The following is a 22,413-nucleotide window of genomic DNA, read 5'->3' on the forward strand; positions in this document are numbered from 1 at the left end:
TTGGTGATGCCATCCAACCATCTCATCCTCTGTCCTCCCCTTCTCCTGGGTTGCCTTCGAGTCACAGTAAATAATTGGAGTACAGGGCTAGTGATTCATTTCAACATCCTTCACACTCTTAGGCTGGACTGGCGGGAGATAAACATTTACTTGGTCATTGGGACAGGTGTGGGGATCTGATTGATGCCTCTGTCATAGTTCCCTGCTTCCAGACTTTCATCACTACCTTGCACAAAATGTGCTGAGGTCAAGTTGCTTCATGCCCTACATTTTCTTCATGCCCTAAGTTAACTTTCTAACTTGCTCTATAATCAGTTGGCATTCCCTGCAGGGTCTGGGTTTTCTAATTTTGAAGGGCTATTTTTGGCCTTCATGTGTTTGTTTATTTATTTTTGCTATGCCCCTATCAAGAGACTCACCTGGAAGGAAGCAACGGAATGTGTTTCGGCTCATAGGAGACACCGTGCCTCTGTGTCTTGGCAAGAGAACTGTCTCTGAAATCTGAGAGTTGGTTGAGGATTAGTGCAGCTCAGAGCCCTCAAGAGCACACAGCTCTCGCTGACCTTGCGTCTGAGGGAGAGAAGGAGAGAGGAAGAAGATGGGGCTGAATAAAAAGGATCATAATGCTGAGTTGTTTGGGATCACTTACTGGGACTTTTCTCATTTTCTTTTGATTAATTTCATGTAATTCTCCCCATCCTTGTTTGGTTTTATTTTCCTCTTCTACCAACCCCTCAAAAATTATCTTCCTGGGACTTCATAATTTCTTGTTTTGAAATAGAGGAATAGGTCTTAAAATGGCATAATAAAAAACCACATATATACCTATGACCAATTCATATTGATGTATGGAAGAAACATATTGTAAAGTAATTATCCTCTGAATAAATAAATTAAAAAGTATTTCCAAAAATACAAAAACTTAAAGGAAAAAATCATAAACATAGTTTTCTGAAAATGATGTTGCAGTCACCTGAAACCAAGTGCAGGGACTCGTTGTCCGTCCGCTGTGTTGAAACAGTGACACACAGGAGCCATCGATGGCTGAGAAGGATGGTTCTGCCCCAGGCTCAGGGGTTTGGGGAGGGGGTCTGAGCACTTTTGTAGAGGAGGCGAGAAGAGGACCTAAAAGGCTGAGGTTTCCGCTCCGGGCAGGTTTCTCAGGGAAGGGACTGTGGTGTTTTCCCTGCAGTTTGAGTCCTTTTCCGTGAACCCTGGAGTGGAGGCTGCTGGGGTGTCTGCCCGTTGTGTTCTGGAAATGGTCACCAGCTGGCTTTCCCGGGGCAGGGGACGGGGCGCTGATATGTAGCATTTTCCAGTTTCTGTGCTGTGAATATTTCCACCGGGGCCAATTTCAAGCTTCCCATGTGACATTGCTGAGTTGGGCAGGGATGTGCCTAGCCAGCTACTGAGCTGGTTCCCTCTGGCTCCAGCACACGTCTGGTCCTAGGGGCGCAGGCCGCGTGCCAGCCGTGTGCCAGCCGGGCCTCAGCCGGAGGCACTTGGACTCCAGTGCTTTTCTGGCAGTTAGACTTGTACTGAATGCTATGTAAATGCTTTATCCCCTGCTTGTGTTTTATCTACTTCTGATGTTTTGAAAGCAGATCAATCTCTTGTTTATTCCTCTCTGTCAGTCACTTGTTCATTAATATGGATTTGAGGCGTTTTCCCACAAAATATACATTTTCTTGTTGTATCGCTTCAGTTGGCCTGCCCCTTTCCTCCTCTTTAAAAGCCTGATGAAGCCAGCTCAGGAGCTGGTTCACTAAAACCAGAGGTTGTGAGAGGCATCAGATGCTCGGTGCTCAGCGTCACAAATTCTCAGCTCATTGCTGGAGCTCACAGCCTGCTAACGATGGGCTGGTCCTTTTCTGGGAACCTCACAGCCCTCCTTCAAGTCACCCCAGGATATTGGCACAAGTCTAGGGTTGGGTGCACAGCCCTGTAGCCTGTTGTGATCCCTGTGGTCCCTGGACCAGTTACTCAGCTTCTCCGAGCATCAGTTTCCAAAGATGAGATCTTATTCTCGAAAATCCCAGACCGTGCCTGACGTGTCACAAGTGCCTGATAAATGGCTCACATTCCCTATTGTGTTTATTCCATTGCCTTCTTCACAGTGTCTCTTAAGCTCATCGTGTTCCTCACGCTGTGCGAGGCACTGGGATGTGGTGGCATTTGTTGTCATTCTGGATTGGGGATGAAGCCTGGGCAGCTCTTCCGTGTTCTGACCTTCTAACAGAAAGTATGTGCTCCTTTAACAAGCCCCACGTTGCTATAGGAGAGAAGTTCACTGCTTCTCCCAGGTGGTGAACATTATCTCAGGTCCCTCATTTTAAGGAGTCATTGAGCAGGGGATAGATAAAGGAGATAAGACAAGATATGAGGAAGAGGGCCAGAGAAGGCTTAGTTTGTGGCATCTGCTGAAATCTTTGTGTTGTTTTGAACAGTTATATTAAGAATGTAAACATGTATATCCATACCTTTGATGTACATTTCATGTCTTAGTTTTTTCACACCAGATTCGAGGAAAATAGCGTAGAAAAAAATCCGGAAACTGTCAGGCAACCCAGGGATCGAACCCAGGTCTCCTGCATTCAGGCAGATTCTTTACCAGCTGAGCCACAAGGGAAGCCCAAGGATACTGGTGTGGGTAGCCTATCCCTTCTCCAGAGGATCTTCCCAACCCAGGAATTGAACTGGAATCTCCTGCATTACAGGTGGATTCTTTACCAACTGAGCTATCAGGGAAGCCTTTCCATACCAGATTCGGGGAAAATTGTATAGAGAAAAATCCAGAACCTGTCAGCCAACCTAGAGTCCTTTATTTGAATTTTGAACATTTTTATTTTAAAATCGTTTTTATTAGGGCCCAGATCCCATACATTAGTGGAAGATGCTTCCAGTGATGTGATGCTGTGCTGTTGGCTGTTATTTTCCATGTTAGCTTATCTCTCATGAGGTTGGCATCATCTTTCCCAATTCAAAATAAGGAAGTACAGAGAGGAGAAAGGACTGGACCCCAGCTACACAGTGAGCAGGTGATCAGGCCAGACCCGGGTCCTGATTCAGAATCTGGCTTCTCACCATGGATGGGCTGTGTCCCCTGACGTGAGTCTCAACTGTGCACTTGTTGAGGAGGAAAGAAGGAAGAGGAAGAGGAGGAGGAGGAGGTGTGGTCCTGTTGGGGACTGGTTTGCATTTGCTGGTGGTCACACGAGGTCTCACGAGGACATGTTGAAAGGTTACGCGTGCAGGAGCTGTCTGCTTTTTCCTGCTTCTTTGCCTCCAGGTCTGACTGCTAACCTGACCAAGACTGACTCTGGGGCCTCTCTCTCTCTTTCCAGCCCGTCCCCTGTTGTCCAGAGGATCTCAGATCACCAAGATTTTGAGAAGTGTGTGGGAGGACCAGAAGGGATGAGGGAGACCTTGATTAAGCTCTGACTTAGCCTGACTCAGGGTCAAAGGCACTTTGTTCTACCTCTGCAGTATTTCCTGAAGTCTGATTTCGTGTTTCACATGTTAATAAAATAAAAGTTCTCAGTGTCCACTTTCCGTTGCTAACTAAGCTGCCTTTGGTCCAGTTACCCTTGAGCATCTATATTAGTTTCTTATTGCTGCTGATACAAATGACCACATGGTTGGTGGTGGTTTAAAACAGCACAGATTTATTATTTTGCCATTCTGAAGTAAGGAGCCCAAGCTGGTCTCACTGGCTCAAGTCAGCTTTGCTGACAAGTCTGTATTCCTTCTGGAGTCTCAAGACCAGGATGTTTTCTCTTTCCAGCTTCTGGAGACTGTCTGCAGTCCTTGGCTCTGCCCCCTCCTCCATCTATGTTAGGTGACGGCACTGGGGTCTGCTGTCCTGCCCACTCTTAGAAGGATCCTTGTGATAACATTAGGCCTGTCCAGATGGTGCAGGGATAATAGCCCCATCTCCAGCCCCTCACCTGATCCCTTCTGCCACCTGAGGTTTTATGTTCACACGTTCCAGGGTGGAGGACGTGAATATCTCTGGGGAGCCTGTTGTTCTGCTGGCCCCACACTGTCTTTTTTTTTTTTTTTCCCTGCTTTTCATTTTGTACTGGGGTATAGCTTGTTAACAATGCTGTGGTAGTTTCAGGTGAACAGCGAAGGGACTCAGCCATACATATATGTGTATCTATTCTCTCCTAAACTCCCCTCCCATCCAGGCTGCCACATGACATTGAGCAGAGAGTTCCCTGCATTATATAATAGGTCCCTGTTGGTTATCCATTTTAAATATAGCAGTGTGTCCACGACCATCCCAGACTCCCAAACGGTCCCTTCCCCTTGGCAACTGTAAGTTTGTTTTCTAAGTCTGTGAGTCTGTTTCTGTTTTGTAAGTTCATTTGCCTCATTTCCTTTTAGTTTCCACATATAAGGGATGTCATAAGATATTTCTCCTTCTCTGACTTAATACACCGCCTTTTATAAGGATATAAGCTTTAGCATTTTTGCCTTCATAGGAAAAAAAAAAACCAACCAAGACCCAAGAATTCAAGGAAGTGGTTCTGAGTCACGTGAGCCAAGTGACAAATACAGATCTCCTGACTGTCCAACCGAGCATCCATGCCATTCTGGGAGTTATATTATTGAAAATGAAATTGAATTTTCAATAACGTCAGCCATTGCAAATAAGTGAAAATAGTTTACTTGAAATTCCTCTGGAGTAGATTGAATTCCAAAAAGAACAAAAGATGCTATGATGGAGTTTCCAAATTGCTCCTGAAATTCTGTCCTTTGGCTTGGTTCGTCTTTCCTTATGAGGAAGATTGCAACTTGCGGGGAGGGGGGGTTGTGGTTTTTATGGGGTACACTTAATATCAGGGCTGCAAGGAAACTCACTAGGTCTCCCCGTGACCTTTGCCTAGTGTTGCCTAAGCATTTAATGAATTGAAATGGAAATTAATTTTTCTCGGCTTTGATGTCAGTTACCTGGCACAGTTACACCTTCCATCTAGATTACATATTTCCATTTGTTGTTCTTTAATTAAAGCCACCGTGATAAAGGTGGGAGTTTTAATTAGTGTGGGGGCATTCTCATATTAATTTTAATTTAAGCATAATATCAGGATGTTTTTTCTCCCTAAATTAGTTTCCATTAAAGAATAGCCCAGAAGGAATCCTTAATTTCATTTTAAAGCCTAAATTTAACCTTTGGTAATTTGTTTGTGCTCATTGCCACAGATTAAGTCTTTTATAGAAGCAACGTCAGCTTAACCCAGAGACAAGGTAGTGGTTCTCATGCCTTGGAGGGTTTTAAGAGATGATTGTAAGAAAATGCATCATTTTAGATGATGAACAAGCAATAACAAAGAAGATTAAGAACTAAGTTTAATTATCCTCCAGGCAAGAAAGAAGAAGCTCATTTGATTTTGCCTAAAAAAGTGTAGTGTGTTTGAGTTTCGGAAAAACCACTGTCTGAGCTGCCTTTTTTTGTAGAATGTCCTAGAAGTTCAGGATTTGGTAACTGTTGCCAGTCTCTGTGGGCTTCCCAGGTGATGCTAGTGGTAAAGAACCCACCTGCCAAGGCAGAAGACAAAAGAGACACAGGTTTGTTTTGACCCCTGGGTCAGGAAGATCCGCTGGAGGAGGACATGGCAATCTTCTTGCATGGAGACGCCCATGGACCGAGGAGCCTGGCAGGCTGTGGTCCATAGAGTCGCAAAGAGTTGGAAACGGCGGAAGCGACTGAGTACTCTCCCAATGCACCGTCTGCGCTGACTCTGGCTGCCGTCTCTGAAAGGCCGAGGCGCAAGGGACTGTGCCCTCAGCCACCTGCCTTAGTTTCCGTTCCTGCTAATTCCTGTTCTGGCTGTGAAGGGAAGCCGGTGGAGGGGCTTACACCTATGAGAGATGTGATTTCAGCGGAGTGTTTAAGACCAGCTGTTGTGCCAGGTGGAGAGCAGACCCACTGTGGCCGTGGGAGACCAGTTAGAGGCCTTCTGTTCCCATCTCACTGCCCCGGCCCCTCGGATGCAGGCTTGATGCTGCTAGCACTTGGCCCGACTCTAGCCTGCTCAATGTCTGGTAGATTAGAGGCCTGATGCCGGGCTTCTTTGGTGGCTCAGATGATAAAGAACCCATGTGCCAACGCAGGAAATGCGGGTTCGATCCCTGGGTCAGGGAGATCCCCTGGAGGAGGAAATGGCAACCCACTCCAGTATTCTTGCCTGGAGAATCCCATGGACAGAGGGGCCTGATCGGCTATAGTCCATGGGGTGTGAAGAGTTGGATGCACCTGAGCACAACACACAGCACTGCTGGGACTACAGCTGGCCTCCCAGGGGACTAGTCTGCTTCTGAAAGCACGTCCTGTTCAGTCACTTCCCTGTACTAACACTTAGGTTAAGCTGACACAGCATTCGTTGTAAACTAACTGTGCTTCGGATGAACAAATAAACAAATGATTTTTGTCCAGCTGCAAATTTAGTTACTGCTTCTGATAAAATCTTAGCTAGTCTTTGTATGTGGAGAAGGAAATGGCAACCCACTCCAGTGTTTTGCCTGGAGAATCCCAGGGATGGGGGAGCTTGGTGGGCTGCCGTCTATGGTGTCGCACAGAGTCAGACGCAACTGGAGCGACTTAGCAGCAGTGGTCTTTGTATGACTCTCAGTTTTTTTTAAATTCTAGAGTTTTATATTCTCTTAATTAAAACATTCAGGTACTTCCTGGAACATATGTCAAATTTAATCAGTTAAATAAATAGTGACATTTCAGGATGTGACCAGCTTTTTCATTTGTCCTTTACAGGGATATTCAAGTGGGGATTTATATCCCTGGCTTCACTTCTGACATGAAGGAGACTGAGCATCTGGCCCTCTGTCTTAGTGTTTTGGGACAAAAGAGATTGAGAAAAGCAACCATTGTCCTTCAGTTATTTTTCGCTTTCTCAATTATTTGTTATTTTCCAAATAAAAATGTGAAAAAATGATTTAAGCCACTTTATCCACTTGGCCAAAGGAATATTACTCATCTTGACTCTCTGTCACCTAAAATATTAAATGTGTATTAGATTCTCTGCAAATTCTGATTCAATAAATGAAAAGAAATGCATTAAGTTTTAAAATCTCTGCCTGGAAAAACATATTGAACTGCTGCTATTCTGTTTAGTGGTAAAGTAAGCTTGGATTGAAAGTAAATACTGGAGACGAACGCATGTCTTAGGTTTGAGGCATTTGGACAGGAGGCTGTGAGCGCTTTCTTACCTGTGTCTGTGCTTCCAGGCGGTTTGAAGTGTCCAGTGTGCAGCTTCGTCTATGGCACCAAGTGGGAGTTCAACAGGCACCTGAAGAACAAGCATGGCCTGAAGTTGGTGGAGAGCGAAGGAGACCCCAAGTGGGAGGTACTTTTGAAAGCTTGGTCTTGATCGTGACTTTCCTCAGCACAGACGACAAACCAGGCAAGCCCGGTGCCGTTCCTTGGAGCAGTGGGTTTTCTGGTGGGAAACTTGGACATCTTTCCGAACCCCGTCTCTCATCTGATGGGGGTATACTGGATGAGGTCCAGGCCATGCGTGTGGCTTCTTATGCTGAGTTGTGTTGCGACTGGTTTGTGAATGAATCTCTGCATTGGACTCATTGATACCTTTACTTCTGTTATCTTGAATCCAGAGTTTCAGAAACTGCATCTGAAAGAAAAATGCTTGACAGTATATATTGTTGGTCCCCGCCCAGAGAACAGAGAAGGGCCCCACTTGCTGATTTTAGGTCCTCTTCTCCCTCAACTGAAGGCAGGTACTCCTACCTGTCACCTTTGTTTTCCAATCAGATGTTGGAACCAGTTTCCTGGCTGAATTCTATAAAAGCCAGTAGCTGTATTTTGTAAGCCAGTAGCTATTTCTCTTTTCAAGTACCAGGGGTCACTGCCAAATTGCAGTTTACCTGAGACAGAGTTTCTCAAACTCAGTGCTGCTGAGATTATTATCTGGACAGTTCTTTGTTGTAGAGGGCTACTCTCCACATTTTAGAATGTTTAGTAGCGTCGTTGACCTCTGCCCACAAGGATCCACTAGCGCAGCCAGTTAAGAAAACCAGACAGAAAGTGCAGACACTGCCAGGTTCCCCAGGAGTCCAAATGATCCAGGTCCTCCTCAGCTGAGGACCACTTCCTGAGAAGTTTCCATCATACCGCGGTATCCAGTGGGTTTACTCCAGTTAAGAGTAAGGACTCAGAAACAAATCCAATGACAGTGTGGGGGTTATTCCAGAAAGCAAGGGAAGGGTTGTCCAGTGGGAAGGAATGTGTTAATCTGTTAACATAACCCATCGTAGTATCAGAACTAGGGAGAAAACGGAAATGATCATCTTCATAGATGGAGAAAAGGCATTTGACAAAATTCCGCATCCACTGTTTAAAAACAGTCAATAAAGCAGAATTTGATGCGTACATCTTTAAGACGAAAAACAAAATATATATGTTTCAGATCAATAGCCAACATCTTAAGTTTCTTATTAGATTTGGGAACAAGAGGAGGCTGCCCTAGGGGCTCTGGTCTTCTAACAGCATGGGAGGCCTCAGCGGGCGTGTCGGACAAGGGAGAGTAAATAGAGATGTAAGAATCGGAAAAGAAGGAATGAAGTATCTCTGTAGATACAGGATTATGTTTTTGAAAATCTAAGAATGAATGAAAATCTACTACACATGATAAACAGCAGATTAAAACATCAATATACAATAATCAATGGCTTTTATAGAGAGATAACCTAGAACAAAAGAACAGAGATTTAAATGTGAAAAAAGAGATATTTTACAAATACCAGAAGAAAACATAAGTGAGTCTATTTGTAAATTGAGAGTGTGGAGCACTTTCCTAACTATAACTCAAAATCCAGATTCAGTTAGGAAAATGATTGAAAACAAATTAACCACATGAAAAACATTTTTTAAATCTTATGTAAAAGAACTCATAGAGGGGCAAATGACAAAAAAAAAAAAAAAAAAAACTATTTTCAGTCATATCATAGAAAAAAGGTGAGTATCTTAATGTTGTAAAAGGCTTCTTCTAGCAATAGTGGTGAAAAAGATCAACAGCCCAAAATGCAAAAGATATGAAATGTTCAAAGAAAGAGAAATGCAAATGACCTTGACTATCTGAAAACGTGATCAGCCTCACATGTGATAAGTGTAATTAAAACTAAACAGAGAATCTCTTACCTCTTTGACTGGCAAGAATCCACAAGTTTGACATCATCTCTGCTGGAGAGGCTGAGTAAATAGGCATTCTTATACATTGCTGGTGGGAGTGTAAAACAGTGTGACCTTTACGAAGGGGAATCTAGCAATATCTACTGAAATTACATATGCGCTTCTTTTTCCATTAACTAAAAAATCCCACCATTAGAAAACTGTCCCAAGGTTATACTGACAAAAATGAGGGAAGGTGTCTACACAAGGCTGTTTATTACAACTCTGTTAATGTAGTATGTGAAGATAGAGTGTGTGTGTGTGTGTGTGTGTGTGTGTATGCACCAATAGATTGATGCAGAAATAATTCCAGATATATGTGTGTACACGGTTAGTATACATGCATGTAGACTTCCCTGGTGGCTCAGATGGTAAAGCTTCTGCCTATAATGTGGAAGACCTGGGTTTGATCCCTGGGTCAGGAAGATCCTCTGGAGAAGGAAATGGCAACCCACTCCAGTATTCTTGCCTAGAAAATCCCGTGGACAGAGGAGCCTGGTGGGCTACAGTCCATAGGGTTGCAAAGAGTCGGACACAACTGAGTGACTAAACTTTAAACTTTATACATGCATGTATTTCTTAGCTTTTTGTGCTCAGAGGGCCTAGAAACAGTGACCCTAACTGGCAATGAGCGTACCTAGTCTCCAGGTCTTGGTTTCTAACAGGATTCTCCAAGAAGAGAATCCAGGGTCCCTTGGAAAAAGTGGTCGACTTCAGGTCAGAGGCAGAAATTACGGAAGATGATCCTGGAGCATTTTGTAGTGCTGGAAAGTAACACCAATGTGCTTCACAAAAGTAAAACAGACGTGTGTCAGAATGACACAGGAGACAATCCAGAGAGTTCTGAGCCTTTCCCTTCTCCAGGGGTTCTTCCCAACCCCTAGGGATCGAACCCAGGTCTCCCGCATTGCAGGCAGATTCTTTACCAGCTGAGCCACTAGGGAAGCCCAAGAATACTGGAGTGGGTAGCCTATCTCTTCTCCAGCGTATCTTCCCGACCCAGGAATTGAACTGGGGTCTCCTGCATTGCAGGCGGTTTCTTTACCAGCTGAGCTACCAGGGAATCCCCTAGAGAGTTCCTAATGGCCCCAAACTGGAACAATTTGAGTAACAAAGTAAATCATGATAGTATTGGACTAAAAAATCACTCAAAGCATACAGTAAATATCTCTGCATCCATACTGATAAATGATTGAATAAACAGTAGAGAAGGACCAGTTCTTACCTACAGAAGAATTCTGATTAATAGATCTAGAAAAAATGCGGGGAATAGAAAATTACCATTGGAACACCACAGTAATAATTACAGTGGCCAAGGTCCATTGATGAATGCCAGAATTAGTCAACAGAAGTTTCGAGGAGAAATAGAGTGTTGATGTAACCTCAAAATATCTCCCCATAAATAATTATGAATTATAAGGGGAAAAGTAACATCACAGTTCAGACACCTGGCCGACACCACCTTAGCCACGCAACCGAGGTCAGAATTCTCGGTAGTAAGACAGTGACATCATGTACCCCCCGATGTGACGTGATCAGAAGGGCTGTCGTCACACTGTTTGGGTTCATGTGATGGTTTCTTGTGATGAGGTAGGGGCCGCTGCATTGTTGGAAGATTATTGACAGCCCTTCTGATTTTATATAGCAATAAAAACAAAATTGAACTTTAAAAAAACAAGCCCTGAAAATTAAGAGTAGAATGAAATCAAGGATCTAAACTGTATGTCAAAGTGATGGCAGAACCACACAGAGAAGAACTATTTTAAGAGATTTTAAGATAGAAATTGGATTGTTCCTCCCCAGTGGAATAGAACCTAAGGGCGAAAGGAACTGGAAAAAAAACATACTGTTCTTAGTTATTCCACCAGCAGCGGCTGATATGGTTACTCTAAGGCTGTTGTTAGTATTTGCAGAGTGGAGTGAAGCACATCAAATGTGTTTAAATCCATGAGTTTATAATAATCCTGGGAGAAAACTCCTTAGTTACCTGTGCAGAGTAATAGTGAATTGACTCTATTTTGATAAATAAAATTGTTACTTGGGTAAGGCTCAGAGTCGAACAATTATTCTAGCTCATCTAAACAAACCGTAACTCAGAATAACCAAATGTTGGAGGAGAGAGATTTCTTTGTGTAGAAGTATTCCAGTCAACAGGTGAAGATTTCCATGACTTCTGTTTTACAACCCTCCACTGGCATCATGGGTCTAGCGATGACCGTAGTCTCCTGACAAGGCAGCAGAAACAGAGACACTCAGTCACGGAGTGTGTCCTGATAGAAATGCACAGTGTTACCGTGGAGTCTTCCTGCCATAAAGGGAACTGATCGCCTGATTAAACTTCCACGTCTGACTGTCAATGTACAGGAAATACGTGGATGGGGGACACACTCAGTGATTCCCTGGTGGTGCAGACAGCAGAATTCAGGCTGTTGGAAACTCTGATGGCAAGCAGCCGCTTTTCACAGTGAAACTATAAGCAGAGGAGAAAGAGTGGAAGGAGAGCCTATAGATGCAAGTCTTATGAGATTTTATCAGACGGTTCTAATATATGGATTCCAATAACTTAAGTACGACTTGGAGGATTAAGTTGTGAAAAAATGAATTGGGGAAATTAGAACACCGCTTAGGGATGTGAAGACAATTCAGGAATCACTGTTAAGTGTTTTGAGTGTGATGGTGGTGGTGTAGTTCTGGTTTGAAAGAGTTTTTTTTTTAAAGAGTTTTATTTTTTAGAGGTGCATTCTGAAATGTTTAAATTGATATAACGTCTGCATTTGCTTCAAAATCAAAGGGGAGTCGTGTGGAGCATGGTGGGGGCATCAGCAAAAGAGGACTGGCTGTGAGGTGGTGACTGCTGAAATGGTGCTGTGAGCATGGAGGCTCGCTTCTCCATCTTGCATAAGTTTGACATTTTCTGTAAGAAAATTTAAGGAATGTGGACTTGGACAGACTTCCTTGCGGTTTCCTGGCTCCTCCTGTAAACAGTTTGACCTTGAGCCATTGTTTGTTAAACCTCTGTGACCGCTCTGTTCTAATGTCTGTGGTGAGGCTCCTGCCACTCAACAGGTCAAAAGGATAGAGAGACAGGATGTATGAAATGCCAGGGTTACTGTCTAGTCCCCAGGAGGTCCGCGGTGCGGTGGCGATGGTGTCAGCAACATCACCATCGCGTGCTCATCTACAGAAATCCTCTGGTGCTTCGAGTCCATACTTGCAGGGCTTTGCTCTCTGTTAACAAATAGACATGGAATGCCGGTTCCTGATGTAGACAGCATCTCTTCCGGCCAGCTGGTGCTTCTGTTCGTGCAGTCATGCCCCTCTCCTCTGAAGACCTGGCTTCTTACAGATCTCGACACCTTCAGCAGAGCTGTGACTCTACAAATACAGTTGACACAAAGTCACCCACTAGACTCCAGAAGTACGACAGTTGAGCAGCCAAGACGCTGGCCAGGGGTGGTCCCCGAGTGATGATAGGCTGCCTGTCCTAGCAGTCACGCTGTCGCCAGACTCCCTGGAGTCCCCTATAAAGCACTGCCTTCCCACAGATGGTTATTACAGAGAGTACCCCAAAGCCGAGCTGTGCCACGCCCTTCCTGTTCATCACAGGCTGAGATCCAGTCTGCGTTGGCCACAGTGTTGCCTAATGGTACTTATAGGGAAGCATGCTTCTTTTTGTTCATTTATGCGTTCAATCAGATACTCATTGGGTGTCTACTAAATGTCAGGCTGGAAATGAACTAAATGAACTTGACCACTTGGCTGTAAAAGAATAATCACATTCTATTCTGAGCCTTTGTGAATAGCTGATAAGTGCTTACGGAGTGTGATAACTTTGGTTCCTATAATTTGTGTGTAAAATCTCCTTTTCGTTCTTCTTTATTGGTGACATTCATGCTTGCCTGCCTTCCAGTGCCAGGAAGAGGTGATTATGAATATCTAGTTCGTGTGAAATGTCTACCTCTCCTCTCCTTATCGGTGTGAGATTTCTGTAAATGTCTCTTTAGCTTCTGCTTCTCTCGTGGGGGTCCTGATTCTGCACAGGTGTATCTTCTCTGGTCAATCGCATTTGTCATACCCATCCTGTAAAAATAAAACGAGCCACAGGCTGCATGAGTAGCTGAGATCTTGCTGTGTGCCGGGACCCATGCTCTAAGCTGGCCAGATGTGGTGGTGACTGGTCCTCTCCTCCCGTCCACCGCCACCACAGCTGTGCCTCCCTCTTGACCTCATGGCAGGAGGCCCTGGGCACGGGGGATCAGAGCAGTGTTGGTGGCAGTGGGTGGAGCAGAGCACACACGAGGGTCTCTCTGCGTGTCTCCTGTCTCATTGTGAACAACATCCTCTGTTCCCTGGGGCAAGAACGTGTCACCAGAGGCTTTCCTGCGAAGCTGGTTTTAAAGTCTCAGCACTTGCCACAGAGAAGTTTCCTCTTTGGGAGATGGGTTTTTATTGGAGCGCGGTTTCTCAGGGGTGCCAAGCAAAGGAGCTGCTGCAGATGCATTGCTGGTGTGTGTTTGTTTTGTCTGAATCCATTATCCCAGGGCTTCTGGGGACCTTCTAGGGGTCTTCTAGGCAGTCACATCAATGATTCTGTGTTTTCATTTAGCCAGCAACAGAAACTCCCGAGGAGCCTTCCACCCAGTACCTGCACATCGCAGAAGCTGAAGAGGACGTTCAGGGTACACAGGCTGCCGTGGCCGCCCTCCAGGATCTGAGATACACCTCGGAGAGCGGTGAGAGCGCCCCCTGCCTCCCTGACACCTGAGAGCTGGTCTTTGACAGGCTGAGTGGATGAATGAACTTGTGAATGAGTGATGTCTGTCACTTAATCTCCTTCAGCTCCGTTGGGCCCTCAGGAGCTCTCTGGTTGTCAGGCTTGGAGGTAGAGATCTCTTGCAGAGTGTTCTAGAACAGAGCTGCAGGTGAGGTGGTGCCGCCAAACGGCGTTGCCGGATGTCCATGCGTATCATCACGTCTCTCCCTTCCAAGTGCTAACCAGGCCCAACCCTGCTAAGCTTCTGAGATCAGACGAGATTGGGCCCGTTCATGGCGGTATAGCCGTAGACTCATCATGTCTCTGAGCAGCATTTGGGAAGACAGGTCTTACAGTTCTTACTTCACAAGAGGCAGGAGACTTCCTCCTTGTAAATGGTTAGCTGAGGCTCACCCACTTCTTGGGTGTTGGAGCTGGTCTTGGAATCTAGGTCTCCTAACTTCTTGTTGGAGCGCCATCCCTGCTTCAGGCTCCCTCAGAGTCATCTGTTCTGGGGGGCTTGTTCCAGGGTCTACAGGAGGCAGACAGGGGGCGTGGCTGAGACCGGAGGCCAGTCTGCTGGCCTTCCTAATGGCCCCTTTTGGACCTGTGGGCCCAGGACTGTCTGCTGTCCAGTTCTTCTGAAAAGCCCCAAGTCAGGATCTTCATGTCAGATGTCATCACTGTCAAATGTTAGATCAATTTAAAAACAAACCACTGTGCCAGCTTAGTGGCAACTGGGGCGTTGGGCTGAGAACACTTTTTCTTAATGCTCTTTAAAAAACAGGAACAGAAGATAAGTTAATATAAGGTGCTGCAGCACTCTGTGTATGGCGGGAGCAGAGGTCAGGCAGGTGGGATTAAAGGAAGCGCGTGGTGAAGTCAGATGGTGACAGGAGGTAGGAACTCACCATTTCACCGAGCTCTTAGTCCCTAAGCCCCAGGTGGTTAGAAGGATGCACAGAACGTCCTGTGGGCCTCTCTCTTTGGGGAAGATCTGAGGCCGGCGCTGTGCACACCGCCCGATGAGCTGTGGTGACCCGGGAGACACCCCACAGCCTGTGAGAGCGGCAGGCCCTGCGGATGGGGCGTCCGGGCCCCACCGTCAGCGTGGTTCCCAGAGCTGACGCCGTGTCTGCTCGTGTTTCCTCCCCTCACGAGCAGTGAGTTCAGCGAGTGCTCATGCTGGGCCAGGCCAGCCGGGATCCCCCACGCGCACACACTCCCTCGCTCCCACGCTCCCTCTCTCCTTTGACAGGTTCTCTGTGTCTCCTCCTGGCTGTTAGGAAACGATGCAGCTCAGCAGCTGGGCCTCCGCTCTGGGTCCTGGCCTCCCTGCACTGCGTCTCCGGCCACCTCGGAGCTGTGCCCACACGGGCCAGACTCTGCACGTCTCAGCACGACCTGAGTCTGCTCCTCTGCCACCCAGCACTGTTCCTACCAACGGCATCTTCATCCTCAGGGTTCAGGCTGTGTGTCACCTCCCGGGAGCCCACCTGACTGTCCTGCAGAGCTCCCTAGTTGCCCCCCTGATATGAACTGACCAGGGGCTGGAGACAGTGGCTTACCGTCTGTCTCGGTCACCTGTGAGCCCCGGAAGGAGAAGCGGGCAGGCAGCATTAGGTTTGTCTGTGTTCCCACTGGGAACCGTGTTCCTGGCTGATGCTTGGGGCTTGATAAATGGTCATTAACAAAGGAAATGGATGAAGAATTAAAATCTTACTTCCGTGCATTTTTTTAAGGGTCAATGTTTTGTTTAGTGTTTGGCTGTTTAGAATGGTTGGCTGCAAGGCACGCCCTCCCCCCCTCCTCCAGGAGTGTGTGTATGTCTGTTTATGTGTGAGGTGTGTGCAGGGAATGCCAGGCCTGTGCATGGTGAACAGGTGCCCACATCATTGCTTCAGTTGTATGCCACGTCCTACCCTCCGTGTAGAACACAATGAATGCCCTTCTCTCATCTCTTAATGATTCACGTTGGAACGAGGCCCGCAGAAAGCTGTCCAGGAGAATGTAGACGTTGGAGGAGACTTCGTACTATTATGCTAACCTGGAGACCAGGCAATAATTTCCCTCCTGGTGAATTAACAATCAGGGTCAGAGTGGCATGTTCAGGAGAGTCGCAGATGGCCAAGCATATGGCGAAAGCAGGCAGGGTGCGCTCAGTAGCTGTCCTGATGATGTCGATTCCAGGCTTCTGAGATGAGTAAAAGAGAACCCTGAGCTTCCGTTGGTTTAGAAGTCGAAAGACCACCAACTTGATGACTGGGACATCCTCGCGTGTCCTGCCCGTCTCCTGTGTAACTTACCTGGCTCACACTCAGGGGCCGCCTCCCACCATGCTGGAGGGAAACCAGCTCTGCGGTGTGCTTCCCAGGAGTTCCGTTCTGAGAGGCAGCCCTGTGTCCGCAAGTTTGCATTCAGAACATCCAGGCTTGAGCCCTGGCCTTGTGACGTAGCCAATCCGATGGCCCAAGGCAGGTCTCTTCGATTGTTTGCGGTGGAGTGACTAATCTGTAAGGTGGGGATACACCACCACAGTGTCATTTCCTCACAGGTTGTGTGGAGTTTGGAGATGTTCCTACAGGGAGTGTGCTGTGAGCTGTGACGTACCACACACTTTGTTTCTGTGGTCACAATGAGCGCTTACTGAGAACGCGTGCATCCTGGGAGAAGGCACCACCCAACCATGGCCTCTAGAAGGGCTGCTTCTGCATTCAGTGACCTTCACCGCCCTTGGACTCAACTGTCTCCTGTTTGCTTCTTCCTGCACAGGTGACCGACTTGACCCCACGGCCGTCAACATCCTCCAGCAGATCATCGAGCTGGGCACCGAGACCCACGACGCCACCGCCGTTGCCTCGGTGGTTGCCATGGCACCGGGGACCGTGACCGTGGTGAAGCAGGTAGGACCCGCCCCTCGTCCTTAAATACTGTCTCCTCACACTGCCTCACAGCCTCTGCCCCTGCCCCCTTTGGTTTCCAGGCCTTTGACCTACCCGAGGGGGAGTTTGGAGTGAAATTGATCTAGTCTCATACATTCTCTTATCCTTTTTTTTTAAAGTTATTTATTCATTCATTTTTGGCTGTGCTGGGTCTTCGTTGCTGCGGTTGTGCTTTCTCTAGTTGCAGCAAATGGGAGCTACTCTCTCTAGTTTTGGTGCGAGGGCTTCTCACTGCAGCGGATTCTCTTGTTGCGGAACATGGGCTCTAGAGCACGCAGGCTCAGTAGATGCAACTCGTGGGCTTAGTTGACCTGCAGCACGTGGGGTCTTCCTGGACCAGGGGTTGAACCTGTGTCCCCTGCACTGGCAGGCTGATCCTTAATCCCCCGGACCAGGGAGGTCCCATTTTCTCCCTCTTATTACGGGATTGATTGTATCTGCAAGAGCTCCATATGTTGAGGCCGTGATGCTGAGGAAGGTGCATCACCCCTTCCAGAATGAAGTTCCAGAAACTTCATTCCTTTCCTTTCCGTGAAAGGAATCCCCGAGTGAAACGGGTGTGATGTGGACCGGTCTGAACACATCTGTGGTCAAAAAGCAGCCTTGGTGCCTAAGGCGCGAGGTCAGTGGAGCAGCGGGGCCATGGGGACTGCCAGAGGAGCCAGGAGGGCTTCCAGGGCCTGGCCTTTTAAATACTAAACATCACCTGATGCAGTCAGCACAGAGGATGGCTGATCTAAACGGATGGGAGAGGATGGCCACTGTGTGAGGAAAGGTTACTCCACTTATTGATGATTGTTACACCATTTGGCTCATTTCCTCTCCTCTTAACCTCAGAGGAGACTTGCGGTGTGTGTCATGATCAGGCCATCCTGTTTGTCTGTCCATACCTCTCTCTCTCTGCTGCCTCCGGCTTCACTGTACAAGACTTGTAAGCTGGCTTATGCAAATGCTTAAGAAAACCAACACAGCAAGCATGTCAGAACCAGGGCAGACCCAGGGTGTGTCGTTTAGAATCAAAGTTCAAGTTCGTGGAGAAAGTTGAATGGCAGACAGTAGCATTTTAGGTTATCCATTGTTTCAGCGATTCACTCAGGAAGTGTTTAGTAAGTGCCTGCAGTGTTCTCATTGCTGGCTCTCCAGGAGAGAACCGACGTTTGCCATCAAAGTGGTTACTCCTGTGGGAAAAACATCAATAAGACAGAGAGGTTGTCACACGGTGAACAAGGGCAGTGGAGAAGAGTGAAATCAGAAAGGGGGAGGGCGGGGGGCTGAGGGAGCAGGGGCGGGGAGGGCGGGGGGCTGAGGAAGTTGGGGCTGCGGGCTGTTTCATGAAGGATTGTTGGGACAGGTCTCTGACGTTTGCCCCGAGACCTGGGAGAGGTGGGCTTCACTAGAGCGATCTAAGTTCTGCTGTACATGTGGTACCAAGTTTGATAATAACAAGAAGGAAGCGTGAAAGAGTTAACAGTAGAAGAGGTGAGGTTTTCGTGGCAAATAACAAATAATTTCTTGATGTGGCTCTCCTCTCCCTGAGTGATGTGTTGTTTGTGACTTGCCTCCGATGACTTGGTGGACTTCCCAGTGCTGCCCCACTGACGGCCCGCCCGCCCCCGTGAGGTGCGCCCAGGGCCAGGCCACAGTGCAAGCAGGGAGTTCAGGCTAGGGAGCTCCCAGCGGAGTTAGTGCATGCGGGTTCAGCTCTGGATTTCCGGCTCCTCGGACAAGACTCAGTGCATCTAGGTGATCGTTGGGATACTCCACGTGTTCGTACTCTTCCGTTAGGATGCTGTCTCTCAGTGAGACCCTGGGCAGAGGTCAGACAGGACGGCAGGAGTCTGATGTTTCAGGCTGCAGGGCCTGCGTGTTCTGCATCGTTGGGAGCAGATTCATAATGCCTCTGGCCCAAATGCTCTCTCAGCTTTTCTTTGTATTTGTTAGATTGCGGTCTTCAGTATGTCTCGTAATGTCTTCTGAAACTCCTCCCCTGTATCGTGGCATGGGGCGTCCCTAGCTAGACCCGCCACTTCGGGAAGGGCATCAGGGGCCCTTTGGCTGCTGCAGGCATGCCAGATCCTTTGGAGAACTGCAGGGAGGCGCCACCACTGTGACTCACGACTTCCTTCTAGGAAAAGGATGGATTTGCTGCTCCCTGGAGACATGATTTATTGCGCCTCGCAGGCGGAGTGGTGATACGCGAGGTTGCGGGTGGAGGAGATAGCTTAGCTGTGTTCCGAGGCCTTAGGGTGACAGCATGACGAGGGATAAGGCTGATAAGCCTCCGGTGCAGCCCTGTAAAGAGGGATAATGTGTTCGCAGTGGTGGAAAACAGGGGCACCCTTCAGTCTTGGGTTTATTGAAACTGCAGGGCTCAGAGGAGTGTCACTGTTTAACATGGACTTGAGTCACTGCACTTGGAAATGTTCCCTGAGGATGTGAGTCCTGTCCGCCTGGCTGGCACCTGTCACATCAAGGGCTAACTGGGGGCCCAGATGGTAAAGAATCTGCCTGCAATGCAGGAGACCTGGATTCACTCCCTGGGTGGGGAAAACCCCCTGGAGAAGGGAATGGCTACCCACTCCAGTATTGTGGCCTGGAGAATTCCATAGACAGAAGAGCCTGGTGGGGATGTGAGTCCTGTTCTCCTGGCTGGCACCTGGAGCTCTAAGGCTGTTAATTAAATGATGGATGGGAGAATGGATGGATGGACAGATGAGCAGGGAGGCCTCAGACAGCCCCTGCAGTGCCTACGGGGTTGCACTGTGTCAGGCTCCCCTAGCTAAAGGAATGACCTCTCTATTCAGTTGTCTTATTTAAGCTTAAATATAGCTGTTTTTAAAATTTTATTTATTTGGCCACGCCCGTTCCTTAGTTGCGTTAACATAGGATCTTCAGTTGCAGCTTGCAGGCAGGATTAGTTTCTTAACCAGGGATCAAACTCGGGCCCCCTGCACTGGTTGTGTGGCATCTTAGCCACTGGACCACTGGGAATGTCCCAATATAGCTGTTTTTATTACAGAAATCAGTTTCTTTTTCTTTTAACTAAATTCTGATTTAGGATTTTCCAGTAGAGAAATCATATCTGTTTACCAAGTGTGCTTAGGCCACTCAGTTGTGGACTCTGGGGCACCTGCTGGGAATTAGTGATGTTCCCTTCAGCCTGGATTTAGGACTGACTGATTTGATCTCCTTGCTGTCTAAGGTACTCTCAACAATGGTCCATATAGTCAAAGCTTTGCTTTTCCCAGAGTCATGTACAGATGTGAGAGCTGGACCATAAAGAAGGCTGAGCACCGAAGAACTGATGCTTTCAAACTGTGGTGCTAGAGAAGACTCTTGAGAGTCCCTTGGACAGCAAGTCAATCCGAAAGGAAATCAACCCTGAATATTCATTGGAAGGACTGATGCTGAAGCTGAAGCTTTAATACTTTGGCCACCCAATGGGAAGTGCCAACTCATTGGAAAAAGACCCTGATGCTAGGAAAGATTGATGGCAGGAGAAAGAGGGGCGACAGAGAATGAGATGGTTGGATGGTGTCACCGACTCAATGGACATGTGTTTGAGCAAGCTCCAGGAGATAGTGAAGGATAGGGAAGCCTGGCATGCTGCAGTCCATGGGGTCACATTATCTTATGGCCGCGTGATAATCCAGTGTCTTCCTGAGATAATCTGAGTGCTGTCTGCTGCGGAGGTTACCCCTAAACGGTAGGCAGCAGAGCTGAGCACCCCTGGCCCAATCGAGGTGACACACGATATTAACCTTCACACGTGCTCACGTGGCACGTTTCCAAGTATGAGGGCCTCTTTGTCAGCAGAAAGTCCTTGTTAACCCAGGCTACTGTTTACTGAGATACTCCATTGCCATAGAGATGATTTTGAGTCATAGACTTCAGGGCGAGGTGGCAGCCTTGAGACACCCTTGTTTCTAATCACAGGTGACATTTCCCCTCAAGGTTCCAGAATGAGAGCCACCTTGCAGGGCCTTGAGAAAGTCATGGTTGAGGAGGGGCGGCCTTCAGGGGTCCTCCACTTTCATCCCCAGGTCAAGCGCGAGCAGGTGGTTCTCCTTGTTCCTCCCCCTTGGAGTGAGGGGCTCAGTAGCGACTGTGGTTTGCAGACCGTCTGTGGACAGGCCTGTGTCTCTGTCCCCACTCCTGCATCTTTGCAACGCTTTCTAGAATTGCCACTCTCCTGCTTTTGTTTCCCCCTGTGTGCTGGAGGCTAAGACTGACCCAGACCTGCAGGCACTCACCCATTTCCCCTTGTAGACCCTCAGCCTGGCATAGCCCAGAATGATGCTGCCGCCATCCTGTTCTAAATCCCAAGCATTCTTCCCGCTTGCTTTTACTGCTGATTAAAAACATAAACAAAAATCAAACCTCAAAGCAGAAGTTCCAGCTTTGTCAAAAGCACCCCACCTCTCGAGGGTGCTTTTCTGCACCTCCTGTCACCTCCGGGCCGGTCCCCTGTGGTGGCTGGCGCTGGAAGCCGAGGTCAGTACGTGCCAGCCTGGAGGAGTGGAACCCGCCCAGCCTCCCTTGCGGGCTCAGCAGGCAGCCCGAGAGGCAGTTTCTGCAGCAGGTCTCTCTGGAAGGGGTACGTTGGTTGGCAGCCAGCACTGGAACTGCTGTCTGTTATTTGCAGTTCATTATTTCAGTGAGGAAATGCTGTCCACTCCTGTGGCCGGCCGTGAACATCAGTTGCCTGTTTTCAGGGAAAGTGGGGTCCAGCCTGTCCTGTTTTTCATGTAAGGCCCTGAGTCACGTGGTCCCTGGAACCTCTTTCATGCTGTCCGTCTGTATGGGGGCATCTGGTGGGGAGAAGCCACTCTTCGGAGGGGACTCCTCAAGTGCAGCCCTTGAGTGGGGGGCCTCGCTGCTGTGGTCCATCCTCCAGGGGAGCCCAGGATGGGCCTCCTGACCCGCTGGGGGCGGATGTTGAGCATCCTCATAAGATTCGTGGCAAAATAATGGGGGGAGGGGCCTGGAAGGTTATCTGTGTGAGGGAACAAAAGCTATTTCATTACTACTTAAAAACAGTCACTCCATCCCCTGAATTTGATCTCTTAACTCTCAGCGAGAGACCTAATGGAAGAATCACGTCTGCGCGAGATGCTCTCGTAAACCGTGGAAATCATAGGAGATACCGGCCGCCCGCATTGCCATAAAGGGAAACTGAGTTGAGGTCTCCCCCTCGTCCTGCCCGCAGACACAGCTGGGTGGAGACACCCTGTTCTCTTACCACGTTAAGCTCCAATAATCTGGGAATTAATGAGTGTCCTTTCCTCGTTCCTGCAGAGGCTCTGTTGGACTCACACCATAAACAGACCTCTTCCCTACTCCCCCGAATGCATGGAAGTAACAGGAGAGCCACCCCTTCTTTTCTCTCCATTCACATCTCTCCTCAGAACCTGTTCTGTCTTCAGATCACTTGCGTGTGAGCGCGGGAGACGTCATAATCACAGATTTTTATTCTTTTCCTCATTGCCAAACCCTGGCACCTTCAGTTG

The 22,413-nt window shown here is 47.8% G+C and overlaps 1 protein-coding gene across 3 annotated transcripts in view; it reads left to right on the top strand.

Annotated features, from left to right (window-relative positions):
* The window catches only part of ZFAT (zinc finger and AT-hook domain containing), a 158,251-nt gene that overhangs the window by 121,809 nt on the left and 14,029 nt on the right, over positions 1 to 22,413 (top strand). For 2 of the 3 annotated variants that reach the window (XM_052651527.1, XM_052651528.1), the window contains exons 13-15: positions 7,249 to 7,367; positions 13,815 to 13,941; positions 16,734 to 16,864. In XM_052651527.1, the coding sequence (XP_052507487.1) occupies positions 7,249 to 7,367; positions 13,815 to 13,941; positions 16,734 to 16,864 (377 nt within the window). Of the gene's footprint in view, positions 1 to 7,248; positions 7,368 to 13,814; positions 13,942 to 16,733; positions 16,865 to 22,413 lie in introns of those variants that run through there. The other variant, XM_052651529.1, reaches the window with a different exon arrangement.

This window comes from Budorcas taxicolor, chromosome 14 (assembly GCF_023091745.1).
Source record: "Budorcas taxicolor isolate Tak-1 chromosome 14, Takin1.1, whole genome shotgun sequence".
NCBI lineage: Eukaryota > Metazoa > Chordata > Mammalia > Artiodactyla > Bovidae > Budorcas > Budorcas taxicolor.